The following is a 16,404-nucleotide window of genomic DNA, read 5'->3' on the forward strand; positions in this document are numbered from 1 at the left end:
CTAACGCCAACATCACAAAGTCAACTATAAACTTGATCAGACTCAACTATTAACTTCTACAAACTTGGTCAGACTCTCAAAAATAACTTGTCATCTTCCTTCTATAGCTCTGTTTACTTTTACTTTTTTAGTGTTTATACTTCGGAACTTCCATTAAAGAAAAAAAAAAATCTCCTGCAATCACCAGGTGCCAGGAGATGGTGGTTTAAGACATAGCACCTGATGTTGGAAAACTCAAGTCGTAAATGTCAGACTTGATGAGTCTACAAATCTGTCCTTCTTGGAACAAATCTGGGTCTTGAAATCTTAGCATCATTCACCAGAGTCCTATTCCCTGATTTATTCATCACTGAGTCCTTGCCTTGGAGCAGCGTAATGATATTTTCCTTCTGATGTCTAATTGCCAGCTGGAGGGCTGTACAGCCAGTAATATCTTCCACATCCAGCAGAGCACCGGCCTTAATCAAGGTCTTGATAATGGCCATATTGCCCTTGAGGACAGCAAGGTGCAAGGGTGTCCAGCCCACTTTGTTCTTGGCATTGACATCTGCCCTGCACTCCAGCAGGTTGATGACGGTCAGAAAGGAGCCCCGCTGGACTGCAAAGTGTAGGGGGGCCCACTCCGACTTCTCGGCGATGTTGGGGTCTGCCCCACATCTCAGCAGCTCGCAGACCACCGGCTCTTCGCTGTAGCGAGTGGCCAGGTGAAGCGGCGTCCAGTCCATGCTTCCTCTGGCATTCAGCTTGGCGTGGCTGTCCTTCAGCAGGTGGATGATTTCAATGTGCCCTTTGAAAGAAGCCAGGTGCAGCGGGGTCCAGCCTTTGTCTGTCCTCAGCTCCACGTTGGCTCCGTATTTGATGAGCTTCTCACAGATCAGGTACTTCCCCCTGGCCACGGCCAGGTGCAGGGCACTGTAGTGGTTTTGATCCAGGCTGTTGACGGAGGCCCCATTCTTCAGCAAGTAGTGGACGACCCTGAACTTTCCCCGCTCCACCGCGACATGAAGCGGTGTCCTGTGGTTCTTCTGCTTCTTCTCCAGGTCTGCCCCTTGGCTGGCAAGGAGTTTGACCAAGCTGACGTGCCCAAAGCAAGCTGCCACGTGGAGGGCTGTTTTCCCGTCTACCTCCTGGGTGTTGGAGTCAGCCTGGCGCGACAGCAGCACGCGGGCCACGTTCTCAAAGTTGTTCTGTGATGCCAAGTGCAGGGGGGTCCACCCGTCGTGCTCCTGAGCATTTACCTGCGCCTGGTGGTCTAGCAGTAGGCGGACAATTCTGTCGTCCCCATTCTGAGCTGCGAAGTGAAGAGGCGTCCAACCATCCTCGTCGGGCATGTTGATGTCCGCGTCGTGCTCTATCAGCACCGAGCAGATCTCTGGGGACCTCCTCTGAACAGCCATGATGAGCGGGGTGTAGCCGCAGACTGCCTGGCTGTTCACATCGGCTTTACAGCTCAGGAGAAACTTCACCTTGTCCACGTCTCCCTGGATCACCATGACGTGAAGCAGCGTCAGGCCGTTGTCGTGGACTCTGCAGATCTCCTCGGACAGGACGTCCTCAGGACTTTCGGTCTCACCCCGAGAAGGTGGCACATGGACCTCCTGTTTACCCGTTTCTATAGGCGGGGGAAACAAAACAGCAGGGAGGGAGTGAGACCAAGCGAAGCAGCTTGGTGTGCACAAAATGGGAGGGAGGGACAGCAGGTGAATCTTCATACTATGCGATGAGATAAAAAGCATCTTAGAGATAAGGAACGTGAAGTAAGGCCAGATGGCTACAGGCAGTCTCTTACAAAGCAGAGAGGCCAAGCTCTCCATCATGGGAGCTCTGCTATTTCCTTTATAGTTTCTCTTCCTTAACTTAAAATGAAAAGTCACCCACAAGGAAAACTTCCTAGAGCCACATCTTTATCTCTAGAGAGCAAGGAAATAGGCTATTCTCATGGATTTCCCCTTCTTTATCTTTGAATTATGAAGAAAAGTTCCCTACTTACCGGCACTTCTGGGGGCTTGGGAGAAGATAAACTCTTCTTTGTCACTCTCATTTTCAGGAAGGGGAAAAGAAAAAGCCGTAAGAGAAAGTTGCCTATTTGCATTATATACTTTTTTTAGATTTCTTCTTTCTCTAGAATTTCATATTACCATTAATGTGGTTTTTATCAAGTCCTGTAAAAGTCAGCAGAGCAAATCATGACACTAATGGGAATGCAGGAACCTGAAAATGATCTCTGGATATCAGTGAGGTTTTGTCCTTCTCACTCCTCTGCTACCAAACATACCCAAACACTACCTTCTTATTTCAGCACATGCCCATGGCAGCATCTCATTTGATCATTTGCTTTGTTGTGCAGGGAATCCAGACCCCCCCACCTCCTTGACGTGCTGTGCTGGATGCTCTTGTTTCTTGCTGACTGCACAACTTGGCAAACCCCCAGAACAGCACTAGTCCTCAACTACTAATTCTGCTGAAACTTGATTCTTTATTAGTCACAGAAACACAGGGATTTAATTATTTTTTTTCCTCCCCAAAGGTTATTTAAATTGCAGTGTCCTCCATTTCTTGAAGCTAGAAAATGATCCAGTGAACACATCTGCCAGTGCCATGAGCAGAACCTGAGTGAATCTGTGTTTGCCTGAGCTTCTGTATATGACCGAAGACTCCTTGATAAAACCTCTTCCTCTCAGCAAGCAGAAAGAAGGGTCTTCCTCTTGGACTGTCTATCATTTAGCACACCAGCCAGCTTCCTAAATTATTTATTTTTTTCCTAAAAGAACTGTGGATGTAACCCTATGCAAACAAACTGGGCAAAGTGTGCCCAGTGATGGGAGAGGAAACCCAGCATTGGGAACTGGTAAGACAAGGGAAAGGAGTCTGGGAAACTTCCCGAGGGTGCTGGAAGGCCTCCAAGGCTCACCTGCTGGCTCCCCGAGATGGCAGGCTTGTGGGACATCTTCCTGACGAGGCGCTCGTTCTCCGGATCTACGACGAGGCTTTGTATCAGGGACAGCAGCATGTCTGTTTCCACAGGGATATCTGCAAAGAGGCCGGGAGCTGCCCACGTGCTCGGAGCCCAGTTGGCACCCAAGGCTGTGGAAGTTCTCCACACAGCCCCCGCACAGGGAGGGGGGAAAAAGGGAGAAAGGGAATGTGTTGACAGCAGATGGGCACCAACCATTTCCACGGCAACAGGCAATTTATCTGGTAATGACTTAAACACAAGCTTATCCCCCTTTGTGAATCCGTGCAGCTGACCTTTCCCTAATCCATGCCACGTTTGGTTACTGCACCTGTAAAGCTCGGCCGCTGCTTTGGGTCCTGGTCCCAGCACCTCTTCATCAAGTCTACCATCTGCTGGCACTCCCCTGGCCAGTCATCGCGGGTGGGCTCCAGGCACGGCCTCTTTCCTGCTGCAACCTTGACTATAATGGCCATCATGTTGGCTCCTGAAAGAGTCACAACGGTGTGTGCTGGGCTTTTCTCTATGAATGTGGCTGCAATAAACATTTCATAAGTGCAGAGCATGTAAGAAGTGCTCTCATATTTACCTGCATAAGGTTTCTTCTGCATAAGCACCTCCCAAATGACGATTCCAAAGCTGCAGGCAACGAGAGATCGTGAGCAATCATTCCCATCGTGTTCTCATTGTGCGTGGACATAAAATCCACCTATTGCTTTCATCTTCTTGAGAAATGGAAAAATTTGGAACGGCGTCCTTCAGGATGGAAGAACTAGGATTTCATCCCCCATGCCCCAAAAGGACAATATCTTCTGAATCACTGCATACATCTCTAATGTCTCAGCCGCAGGGCTGGTGCAGTGAATGAGTGACTTACTGCATTTCCCATGAAAGTCAGGCTCTAAGTGCCTTTGGAGTCCATTTTATCCCTATTTTGTCACAGAGTCCCCGACTGTTGCAAGTTCATGTGCCCATGCAAATCCTTTGCTTTTTGTCTCGGGTTGCTGTGTAATGCAGTAACCAAGGAGCTGACAAATTTCCATAATGTACCTTGCATATGTGGGCAGCACAGCAATTTGGCCAAAAGGAAAAAAAGTTACACATCTTTTATCCACCTGCTACTGACCAAAATGAAGCTGAATACCCAAGTAGCCAAGCAATGTTACAGTTGTCTTAAAAATCAAAATAAATCTTAGCAGTGACGCCGCCTACTCCGCGCTCTAATCCTACTCCTTGCCCATAACAGCTCCCAGCAGCCTAGCAGGGTGTGAGGGAACCTAAGGCAAGGCTGTCTGCAGCTCGTATGGGACCAGGAGAGGCTCCTGGTTGGGACCAGCTGGTTATCCACACACCAACCCCTGCTCTCTTTCTCCACCTCTGAGGTCAGAGCAGCACACGTTACTTCCAGTGCTCCCAGCATGTCCCCACCAAGGATATTTGCAAGGCAGAGAGACGGGGCAATAAAATGAGGCAATGCCACAGTCTCTCTTCCTCTGTGCAAGAGCCAGGTGGCAACCCTGTCTCACCTGTGTGCAGAAAGGCAGCCCTTACCTGTACACATCGTATTTGATTCCTGGGGGCTTGGTGTTCTGGAGGAACATTTCGGGGGGGATGTAGCTCAAAGTGCCTCTCAGAGCAGAGCTTTCAATGTATTGCATTCGGCTTGACTGCTCCATCCATTTGGAGAGCCCGAAGTCTGAGATCTGCAAGCAGAGACAATGAGAGCCCCCCTGCCTCTAGCACTCACACGCCTTTCCTTGGTTTAGCTGGGAGCTAAATATCTCTCCGTCCTTCAGAATCAGGAGCATGAGGAGGCACCTAGCAGCTGAAACATGATAGGACTCTGGTAAAACTGAAGCCGGTGCTTTCCTCTGAGTCCAACAGAGCAGCATTTGCCCCCAAGCTGGACCCCAAAATTCCCCCTTCTGGCACAGATTGCCTGGAGTATTCCACACTATTTATTTACCAGCTGTTTCCTACAAGCCCCAGTGGCCAACTGCTCACTGAGTGTTCCTGAAGACCCCACCTCATTAGGATCCTGGACTCAAAACAAGCAATACACACTACTACTAAGCGAAATAACCTGTCCCTAAAAACATGAAGGTCATACCTTGACATGCATATTGCCGTCTAGGAGAATGTTCCCTGGCTTTAGATCTAGGTGAAGCAAAGGAGGTGTCATGCTGTGCAGGAAATTCATAGCCAAGCCCATCTCGTGGATAACCCGGAATTTGAGCTGCCAGGACATTTTGTGAGTGGGGAGAATTTTTTCCAAGGACCCTCTGGCCATATATTCCATCACTATGCCCAGAGGGCTGTTGCAGACCCCATAGATAGTGACAATGTGCTGGAATTTGATTTTCTCCATCTTGGTGGCCTCTTCCATTAGGCAGTTCACACTGTTTCTGGAAAAAAAATAATAAAATAAAATAAAATAAAATAAAATAAAATAAAATAAAATAAAATAAAATAAAATAAAATAAAATAAAATAAAATAAAATAAAATAAAATAAAATAAAATAAAATAAAAAAATGAACCAAGAGTTGTCATCAGTGCTGATCCACAGGCAGTTACTGAGTGACTGTATAGCTTAGGGGTTTCCAGCCTTTCCAAGCAGCCCTGCAAACCCCAGCAAGATTCATTGCCACAAATCAAAAGCATGAGGTGATAGGACTTTACAAAATGACCTGAGGATTTTGTGGGCAAATTCAACCACCAGCCTCCTAGAGAATCCTCGTCCATCTGTTTATTTTCACACCTTGGTGCATTCCCCAAGTGCCACTTCCCTGCGAGCATGCCATGGGCAGCAGCAGGGTGCTCCCTGCCTTTTCCATGCCCCCTGTCCCCAGGGCACGCACGAACCTGCAGGGACCTGCCCATGGCTAAGCTCTGCCTGCAGCTTTGGTCCCGGGGCAGTCTAGACATGTCTGCCCGTTGTTGCCAGCTTTGCCAGACCTGTTCCACTAAATCTTTGCATTTCCCAACTTGTTGAACAAGCTCAGAGTACGCTGACAGCAGCCAGGCAATAAAAGTGCCAAACCTGCACTCATAAAGCACACCTGGGAATGGATCTGGGCTTGCAACTACATTATGCCAAGACACTAATGTGTCTAAACTTAGTTCAGCTAAGCAAATCCCTCTGCCAGACTTCCTCCAGCAGGCTCCCCCCAGTTAAACACAGCTCTGGAGGAGTTGTCTCGGGTATTTTGCTTCCCACGGAGGAAGAGAGGCTTACCCCAGTAAGGCAGCTGCAACCTGCAGCACAGAGTGCTGCCTCTTGGTGCTTGTCCCTCCCCAAGAAAGAAGTGACTCGAGTGGCCTCCAGTTCCCTTCCTGGGACAGGACCAGGGCTGGGCACTGCAGGAAGGAGGACGCTGGAGCCCCAAGAAATGAGGCTTGTCAGTGAGGAGAGCAAGAGCCCCGAAGCAATCCTATAAGATTCCAAGTGCTTTAACTGTGTTGGAAACCTGTGACTGCATCTGTGGCTATATTTTTTTTTCTATGTGTTCCTTGGGATTTTTTTTCTTTTTCTCCCTAAAAATTGTCATCCCCAGCAGATCTGCAGACTAAAAACCTTTGCAGCTGACAAGGGTTGAAGCAAGAGCACCTCTCAGACACCCCCTACCCTTCCAGGTGATGCACAGGTTCAGCTGCACCCGCCGAGCTCCTGCCCTCCTGGCATGCCTGTGCCCACAGGGATCCCTTGCATCATCCCACTGATCCACTGAATGACATCCCACAGACTTTCAGGGCTGAGGGACTGATGCTGGTCCTTCCAGCCCTCCTGGAAAGGAAGGAATTGGGGCAGAGCCATGGCATAGGACAGCATGCTCTTGCCTTGTAATCCAGAGCTTGTGGGGGTGACAGAAGTATAACGTTAGCCAGAGCAGCCCCAAGGCTGCTTGCCATATGTAAGGGGAAGAAGGCCTTTGAGAAACCTATGTTAGAGTGCAAAGTTGTTTTAAGGACAAAATAGCATAACCCCAATCCCTAGGAGACCCGTACAATAACTCATAAAGGCACATACACTCCCAGATACTTTTCCCAAACTCAGATTTTCAGATTTGGTTTTTCAAATCCTGGTGACTGCAGAAATGTTTTTAAAAATCAGTGAACATTTCTGCTTGCATTCAACAATTCTTCTGGAATATCTACTAGCATTTGAGATAATCCATGAAACCCACAAGACGAAACTCATTAGAACGGTACACACAGATGTAAAACTGATTGACTGGACACACTTCTTCCCCAGAAGAGAAAGTGCAAATGTAACATCTGAGGAACGCAAGCCTCGCAAACTAAAGTGGACAATCATACAATCTATGATCCCATTAATCACTGCCCAGATGAAACCAACTGTTGTCAGTAACATTATAAGAAAGTCCTATTGCTATGTGATTTTTAACCAGACGGGATCCTTCCAGCTTGAACGGTTCAGAATTTTAGATAAATAACTTCATTGGCTCAGCAAGCCCAGCCAAAAAAGCTGGAAATTCTCTGTCCCTGGGCTTTAAATCTAGAAACTTTACTAATTTAGTTTAAAAGCTACTCCTAATTCCCAGATTTCAATGTTGTCAGAAATAAGCTCTCCTTTCCTCTTGCATGTGCACATATATGCATAGGAAAGCGAGGCAGACCTCCAGGTCACTGGTGCTTGCCCAAAACCTCTGGAGTGCCCCTTTGGACACCTCCACCAGTTTTAGCCCCACATCGCCACAGATCTGTCCTTGGTGGCATGACCAGGAGAAGCTGGAAGAGAGCTGGTGGTTACCTCTCTGCGCTGGAGTCCTGCAGCAGGTACGGGGAGCATTTCACCGCATAGACCGTCCTCCACCTCCTGTGCTTGACTTGGTACACGCACCCAAAGCCTCCACTGGCCACCTTAATCCAGTCCTCTTCGAAATCCTCCTTGCTGAAGATGGTCAAGCTGCCCAGTTGTGGGTCTGCCTCTGCAGTCATGACAGACAAGGCAGCCTGGCTGGCTGCCTCCTGCTCGGGCGCTCTCGGGGAAGAACCAAGGAGCTCCTCTGCTCCCGATTTGCATGGGGAGGTGGGGAGTTGCCCAAAATGAGCCATGTTACTCACTGCCAAGAGGTGGATCCCGAAGCATCACGCTCGCCCTGTGCAAGGAGCTGCAGTGCTGCAGTGCCTGGAGCCTCGCTGGGCACAAATCCCCATCTTGTCCCACATCAAGCAGTGCTTACACCAAGCCAAGGCCTTTTCGTCTTCAGTCTGTGTCCTGCCAGCGGGCAGGCTGGGGTGCAGCAGCAGCTGGGAGGGGTCAGACCCCAACTGGCCAAAGGGGTATTCCACACCATAGGGCATCATGCTGAACAATTATATGGGGGGTGGTTGGGGTGGGGGGACCGGCTGCTTGGGGATAAGCTGGGCATCTGTCAGCAGGTGGTGAGCATTTGTGTTGTGCATCACTTGTTTTGTACATGTTGTTATTAGTAGCACTCTTATCATTGTTATTATTTTCCTTTATTTTCTGTCCTAGTGGACTGTCCTTATCTCAACACAGGCTTCATTTTTCTGATTCTTTCCCCCATCCCGGAGAGGGGAGGGTAAGGGGGCGGCTGTATGGTGCTGAGGTCAAACCAGCTCCCCCCCAGATAACTCTGACCCCCTGCACCATAACCATGTTACCACAGGGTGCCTGCTGAGCACCATCCTGACAGTTCCCCGCCTGTCCCAGAGGCAGCCACTGCCCCCCCGGGCCCTGGTCCCACTACAGAAGACCCCCATGTGTCCCCCGCTTTATCCCCAGCCACACTTGAGTGCTGTGCCCAGCTCCTGAGCCACGAACAGCCTCTCTCCATGTTCCTGAGAAGCTGCCGTGCTTCAGACAGGGATGTGTTGTGGGTGCACGTCGGTGCTAAAAGCAGCATGGCTTTCTGTGTCGCTGCTCCACTCCCTGCTGCTTGTGCAGAGCCGGTTGCAGGGAGGAGGGCAGCCCTTCAGCTAAACTGCAGGGCTGGGGCGCAGGAGAGCCAAACACTTTGAGCTATGATGCACACAGGCTTTTAGTTTGCTTTATGCCTTGAAAGCTGTAAAGAGGGTTTAATGACACTCGTCTGGGGCATAAATGGCATTAACAACCTAGCACAGGGGCTGTGTAGGTAAGGCACTGTTGAATACAATGTGGTGCTGATTTCCTTAGCACTGCTGCTGTGCAAATAATAATTAGTGTTTCTGCAGGGTAGTTGTCACTGGGTTTTGACCTAGAATTTGTAGCTACATAGCAGATCCGCAGAGATTCTTGTAGGGAAATGGACCCAGGTAGAAGTGTGAGTTACTCCTCTGCTGCATTTGACACAGGTGCTCTGGCAACAGCCCCTTTGCTGCCTGCATCCTGGCCCCAGGAGTAAAGAAACCTTAGGATGTAGAAGGTGAATGGGGTATTTTTTATGTGCTCTGAAATGCAGGCTTACAGACAAAGCTTTTGTGTGCTGAACTTTTTTCCCATTATGTAGATTTTACTAACAGGAGGATACTGGAAACTTGCTTCCACCAAAAGCAAGAGAACACCAGCACGAGTACAGGCGAAGAGAAAGGGGACCCAGCTCCTGAGACGTGAGAAAAGCCGCTAAGCTGAGCTGCTGAGCTGGATCTCTGAAGCTCTTGGTTCCTCTCCCTGTTCCCAGCCACTAACCTTGAGTTTTGTTATTTTCTTAACAAGCTGGTCTGCCCGCTGGCATGGCTCTAGTCTAGTGCTTTATTTTAGGTAGATCCCTGCACCCTGACAACTCTTCAATTTCTGTGAACAGACTGCGTGCTGGTGCTTGCACATATGGCATTGTAAGCTTTGCTCTCCCTTTTAGCTGAGCTGCTCCTACAGCCCTCTCTATGCTGCAGCTTGTGGATCAGCTCACAATGAAGGGAAGAAAGGCAGGAGAGATGTGCTTAAGGCAGAGGCTGGAGAGCTTGCTCCCTGGGTCTGCAGAAGCTCTACAAAAGCAATACAGTGTGCAATGCAAAATCAGTCGCTTTTCTGATCATTGTAGCTGTGCTGTGGGATCTGCAGAAGTCAGCTGCTCCTAGTTCACAGGCCACGGATTTCTTCAAACCGTGGACAACCTGGGCTTTTGGTTTTCTGTCTGTGATGCAGCCAAAGGCTGATGAAAGCACTGCCCAGGACAACAAAGCCAGTCAGGGACCCCAGCAGAATGGGCACCAGCACGGCAGAATCGGGACCTGGAAATAAAGTAATCGAGCCGTGAACAGCATTAAGGAGATAAGTAAGAAGAAAGAGGAGGCTAAAACCTCATCCATCCTCATAGCGCATCAAACATTTAGGGCTGTTTCTGCCACAGAGCAGTCTGGACGGGTAGTTCCCCTTCTAAAACACTTTGCCTTCAGATCTCACAGTAAATACTCTTTGCATAAGAACATCAGTCACAAAAGTTAAGTGACTCTCAGAGATGGTGCCAGTGATTTAAGTAGTCTGTCATGCTCGTGACATGCTGGATTGACTCTCTCCCCTTTCTAACTGCTGGACAACATCTGATTAACTAAACCAGCTGATGTATTTCATCTGTGGATAGAAAGAAAATGAAAATGCTACTGACTGGTGACCAGCCTTATTCTGCTATCATTTTTCTTACAGCAGGCAGTCACACTGAGCAGAGACTTCTGCAAGAGAGCCAGAGAGGGATGCAAATCAGGGACCCACCTTGCACAGGCTTATAGAGAAACCTGTCCTTGAGTCGCAGAACTGGACCAAACGAGATCAGGCTGCGCGGCTGCCCAGGGCTGTTCCTGTCACCTGGCTGGGGAAGCAGCTCCACACTGTCAATGCAGCCCTGGGGAAGATAGGTGGAAGGCTCTGAACGTGTCCCAGATGTGGCATCCCAAACCCTGCACCAGTGGCTCTGCTCTGTCCCAGCAGCTGGAGCCATCCCCTGTGCTCGGGCTCCATGCAGCTCTGCTGCTGCTCCAAGGATGATTCACCCACTGCTTGGACCTGGCCCTGTGTCAGTATCTATTCCATAATTCCTTTTACCTAGTGATTAACTTGCTTGTTAATATACTTCTCATCTGGATTACTCAAGGCAAAGATAAATTATTTCTGGAGCTTTATAGCCTACCTTCAAGACTCTTTACATTGACTGCACTTGCTGGAAGCACCAAATCTTTCCAAAAGATCCTGAGGCCAGCGAGGGCGGACCCTGCCCACGTACCTGTTCACAGCCCGGTTTGCCGTGCAGACACACACTGAGCTCGCAGTGCAAATAGGCCACCGAGTGATTCAGCATCTGGAACAGCTGGATGGTGAAGCTGGCAGCTCTGGGCTCGCTGCTCTGCAGCAGCTGGATGTGTCTGCATTCAGGTAGCAGCCTGGCAAGGACAAATGGAAGCAGCTTCAACTTCCAGCACTCCCTGTGTAAGGGCAGGGAGGAGGGAGATGTGCTGGCACTGCTCTGCACAAGGTCTGGGGCAGGTGTCTGTAGCTGCAGGCAGAGTCAAACAGAAATCCAGCAGACCTCAGCACCCCAGCCTGGACGTGTACCTGCTGTGGAGGGCAGCACCCTGGAATAGCAGAACTGTTTCTTGGAGGGTTATCATGCTAAACCATTGCAAAGGCTGCTGTGATGTGATGACCCTTCCCTGATCCAGACATCTCCAGAGGCAGTGCAGAGGTGACCTCCCCTTATCCAGCACAGGTAAATCTGAAATCCCTTTTTACTGATGGCAATGACATGTAGCACTTGCAGCACACATTTCATGCCCTGGTGGCTTTATAAACATGAACCAATGAATCCTCCAACACCCCTGTGCTCAACCCAGGCAGCTATAGCCATGAACATCACGTGGAAGTGCATAAAAAAAAAAAGCTCATTGCATAAAATAACAGGTGAAGGGAGGAGAGCCCCATGCCTCACGGAGCCCTTGGTGCTGACAGCGAGGGGAGCAGAGCACTCCTGGGCTCATTCCCACCACTTTCATCTCGCTCAGCACCAAAGAGACTGGGCTGAAGCCCTGGGACAGGAGCAGAGGGGTGTCCCCAGGCCATCCCCATGCTGTACCTGGGGAGGAGGCAGCACACGGCACCGGGGCCCCCCGGGCTGCTGGAGGGTGTCACGCAGCAGGAGCGGACCCGCAGCACGGGCTGGCTGCTGCTGCTCCGCACGGCCAGGGAGGCCAGAAAGGTGTCCTGGGGAAGCACTGAGCCCTGCAGCTCCGGGCTCACTTCTGCCACAGGGCGCAGGCTCATCTGCACCGTGTAGTTGCCAGAGCCACAGGCCTCGTCGCTGACAACTGCGATCCTGCAGGGAAAGAAGGAAACAAGCTGAAGCCCAGCCCGGCTCTGCATTAAGATCAGGTCCCTCGGTGGAACCAAGCAGGTCGGTGAGCTCAGTGTGCAAACAGTGCTAGCAGATGCTCCCACTTGTGAATCTGCACGTAGAATTGTTTTGGGAGGAGAGGCAGAGAGTCAAAGGCTACTGTGAAAAAGAAAGTGAGGTCCAAAGGACAGCATTAATATCTGAAACAGGAAAAGATTTTTTCCTGTAAGCTGTGAGGTCACTGCAGACTGAACTGAATGCTTTGGAAACAACAATACATCATACCCGTGATGCTGAGCTCATGGAGCAATTTGGCTATTAACCCCCCCACACCCCGTAAATCACACAGCCTGAACACCAACTCGCTGTGACAATTACCCGCTGAGAACGGCACCGTCCTGCTGCAAAACCCTCCTCTGCCGGGACTCACTCAGCAGCACCCTGGGCTCCGAACCTAGGGGTGTTAGGGCAGGTTCTGAGCCTGTGGGGGCTCTGTGGGTCACCCAGTGTGGTCCAGCCTCCTCCTCGGCATCCTCCTCGGCCTCCGTGCCCGTGGCACCCAGCTGGGGATCGCTCACCGCTGTGCGTGCTGCCATGGCCCCCGCAGGACGCGAGGGGATCTCTGTGATAGGAGGCAGTGGGCTCAGGTCTCTGGTTAGGAGTGTCTCAGCATCATCATCAGCTGCTTTGTTTGAGGCAGCTGGCTCACTGGTAACCTTACTCGCAGGTACAGAAAGTGATTTTGCTGTAGATGGCCCCGTGGGCTGCCCAGCAGCGTGCTGGCTGGAGTGGAGAGCGTCCTGCTCCATGCTGACTTCCCTGGGCACCTTCTCCTCCCGTGCCTGAGGTGCTGAGGACGTGGCTGCTTGGCTGAGCTCCTGGCTGGCAGTGGCTGTGTCCCCTTCCAGAAACACATCCTCACTCTTTGCCCCTGATGCAGGGACCTTAGCTGAGCTGTTCATTACAGCCATTGTAGGAAACACCACGTTTGGGTCAGATTGGAGAGCTGATGTTGGCAGGAAAAACACTTTTTTTTGGGTAACTGAAGTGGTGATATAATCATTCTTAGCTGCAGAGAGAGAAGTCACCGCTAATGGAGACGGCGAGGTGGTCTGTGTTAATTTAGGCTCGCTCTCGAGAGCAATCACAGGCTCTGCAGCCGCAGATGGCTGTGCTGGAGCTACACCAGCCTGGCTGCCAAGAGCTGCTGCAGGGGGCTGCTCTGCCTTTGTGCTAAACACGGCTGGCAGGGACGTGCTGGTTCCCAAGAATCCCCGTTTTCTTGGGCTTGTGCCTTTGGTTGGTTTCCCATTTTCTCCCACATTGGCCGGTGAGGACAATGCAGAAGGTGTTTGACTGCTTTGGTCACGTTTCGCAGCGGATGGCAGGGGAACTCGCACAGACACCGGTGAGGGCAGGCTCACAGGGGACATGCTGTACATCCTCGGGGGGGTGCTGGTCACCAGCAGTTTCCCAGAAGCTGCTGTTTTGACCTTCGCTGCCAGCAGGGTATGTGCTGGTACTGGCGTTGGGGTCTCCATCCTGACAATGGGCTTGGGCACGATGGTAATAAATTCCAAGTGCGTGGTGAGATCAGGTTTTATAGAGGTGGGGGGGACTGATGCTGCTTTAGCATGCAAAGTGACTCCAGAAGAAGCAGTGCTGTCCGCTGCTGAGCTTCTGCCATCATTTCCAGCTAGAAATGCTGAGAAAGCCGACACGGTGCTGGGTAAATATGGAACTTGTGACGGCAGCCTTTGGAGCGACTCGGTGCTTGGCTGACTTTGTGATGTGGACGGCAAAGGCACAATGCTTGGGGACATCTTTAATGGATATTTTACAGTTCCAGCTGAGCTCAAACACTCTGTGCACTGCGCTTGGGCAGAGGAAGATGGGCTCACTGAGCCCCGGCCACGGGTGGTGGTCTGTAGCGCCAGTCCTGTACTGCGCTGCCCCTGATCCCCAGCCCCTGCGACAGTAAATGGAGGCTGAGCTGGCCTCGGAAGACCAGTGAGCCCCACTGCTGACAGCAAAGGGGTTACAGAAGAAGAAAGAGGTTTTTCAGCTTTTAAAAATCCTGTGGGGGCTGTAGGGCTATGCTGTGCAGGCACCAGTACTGGTGGCGCTGGGGAGGCAGGAGGCTTGGTTGCCGTACCACCAGGGAAAGGCACCCCAGCCCCTGGGGAAGGGGCAGGCGCTGCCTGCAGCCCCTCGGGCAGCTCCTGCGGGTGAGCAGCCTGTGCTGCTGTGCTCGTCCTCAGCTGCAGGTCCAGAAAGTGATCTGCTGCTGGGGCAGTGGCTTGAAAGGAACTAGGGGTGGCCACGTAACTCGCAGTAGTCAGCACTGGCTGAGAAGTTACTTTTGCTTTCTCTGCTTGCTGGTCAGAAGCAGTGGAGAGAGTAGTCTGAGGTCTCAGAGACTCACTAGTGGGATACGAGGAGCTGGTTTTCTCTGGGATATCACGGCTGTGTCCATCGGTAACCATGGTCAGACCTTGCTTGTTTGTGAATAAGAGGGCACTTCTGTGGTCATCTTCACCCTGAGGAGAGGGCACCATCTGTAAGTCTGCTCTGTCCGTGGGAAAAAGGATAAAAACAGGCTTAACCAGAATTAAGCTAGAAGGACTCCCATTTTGCAAGTTTGCAAGATCTACTAACGAAGAATTTGATGCTGCCAGGACTTGCTGAACAGAAACCAGAGTCCCAACACTGATATTAGGGAAACTTGCAGGCAAAGGGGTCTCTTGCATGGGAAGCAGGCATATCATGCCATCAGTATTCTTAAGCAGAAAGGACAAATACAGGGATGATGGGAACATTTTGGGGTGATCAGTTCTGAAAATGCTGAGGTTTTTGGTAGCTGCATCATGTGATGCACCAAACTGCTGCAGCAGTGCTTGGGCCAGATGTGCCGGGATCTCAGAAACAACAGGCACTGCCAGCTCAGGACGTGCTGTTGTTGTGCTGGACTGGCTTTCCTGTGCGTGGGGTGGGTGCAAGCTGGCAACAAAAGCTTCCAGGCTGCCAGCTTGCTGGATCGGGGAGGCTGAAGGGGCAGAGCTGTCACGAGAAGCTTTTTCGTTCTCCTCATGCAGTCCAGAGGGGCTGGAGACCACTCTGGCTTGTGGAGTCAGTGGAGAACCACCCTTATCTATCTGATGTGGAAGACTTTTCTGTCCCTTGGAATCTTCCACCGTGCTCATCTGTGGCATCACAGCAAATGCTTCCTGAGGTCCAGGATGGGCTGAAACGCCTTGAACCTGAGACCCAGAACCAGCAGTTGAAGTCAGTACGTGGAGTCCTCTCGCAGCAGAGGTGGGGACACCCATCGGCTGCAATCCAGCATAAGGAGGAACAGATGTAGCTTGTGGCTGAAGTGCTGCGTGAACAGCAGCAGGAGTGCTTAAAGGTGGAAGGGCTGCCTTCTCAAAAGTAGATGCACTTGGGAGGGGTGGAAATGTGGCTCCTTTTAGCTCTCTAGTAGTTTGGGAGAGGTTTACCATGGAGATTTGTGACAGCCCTAATGAAGGTGAATTAGAAGAAGCCCGGGGGCTCTCAGAGGATGTGGATTTTTCAGGCTTACTTGTCATCATCTGGTGATCAGCATCTCTTTGTAAAACTAGGACTGTGCTTTCCTGAGTGCTCCTGTTAGTGTCATGTGAAGCATGGTGCTTAGTACAGTTGAGAGTCCGGGACAACAGGAGAGGCTGTGGTCTACTAGCTACATTAACAGCCCCTTGAAATGGAGGTGGAATCAAATCATCATGACCTAGAGCTTCAGGATGCATTGGTAATGAAGAAGAGTGCCCAGTGCCTTGCAGGAGCTGCTGAAGAGCAGGCAACACAGTTGTGTGTCTAGAGCCCTTTATTACAGCTGTTACTGAGTTTCTGTCTTCACTGCCTGCTGGTTCTTGGTTAAGAGATAAAAGAGGGGGAAACTGAACAGCAGTTGTTTTCATGGCTCTGAAATAGGTGGCATCAAGGCCAACCGAAGCTGGCTTTTGTGCGATTACAGAAGTAGTAAGTTGAGCATCCACACTCTTGACGTATGCAGGTGTCACAGCAGCTCTGCTGTCAGGCTCGACTTGGGGACTTGCATCCTTTGGCCTTTTTGTAGTGGGGGGTGCTAGTGTTGGTAACTGGCCCACCCCTGCATTTACAAG

General features: G+C 50.8%; 1 protein-coding gene across 1 annotated transcript; it reads right to left on the reverse strand.

Moving 5' to 3' along the window:
* Window positions 1-263: 263 nt before the first annotated feature.
* On the reverse strand, window positions 264-13,212 carry ANKK1 (ankyrin repeat and kinase domain containing 1; the record flags this gene model as incomplete). The annotated part of the gene is made up of 12 exons (XM_084495672.1): window positions 264-1,612; window positions 1,991-2,036; window positions 2,912-3,030; window positions 3,285-3,440; window positions 3,543-3,592; window positions 4,505-4,656; window positions 5,064-5,358; window positions 7,726-7,981; window positions 10,630-10,759; window positions 11,138-11,294; window positions 11,984-12,223; window positions 12,620-13,212. 12 exons carry the CDS (start codon window positions 13,210-13,212, stop codon window positions 264-266), a joined length of 3,543 nt encoding a protein of 1,180 aa, XP_084351798.1.
* Window positions 13,213-16,404: the final 3,192 nt, after the last annotated feature.

Source organism: Aythya ferina, assembly GCF_964211825.1.
Source record: "Aythya ferina genome assembly, chromosome: 22".
NCBI classification, from domain to species: Eukaryota; Metazoa; Chordata; class Aves; order Anseriformes; family Anatidae; genus Aythya; species Aythya ferina.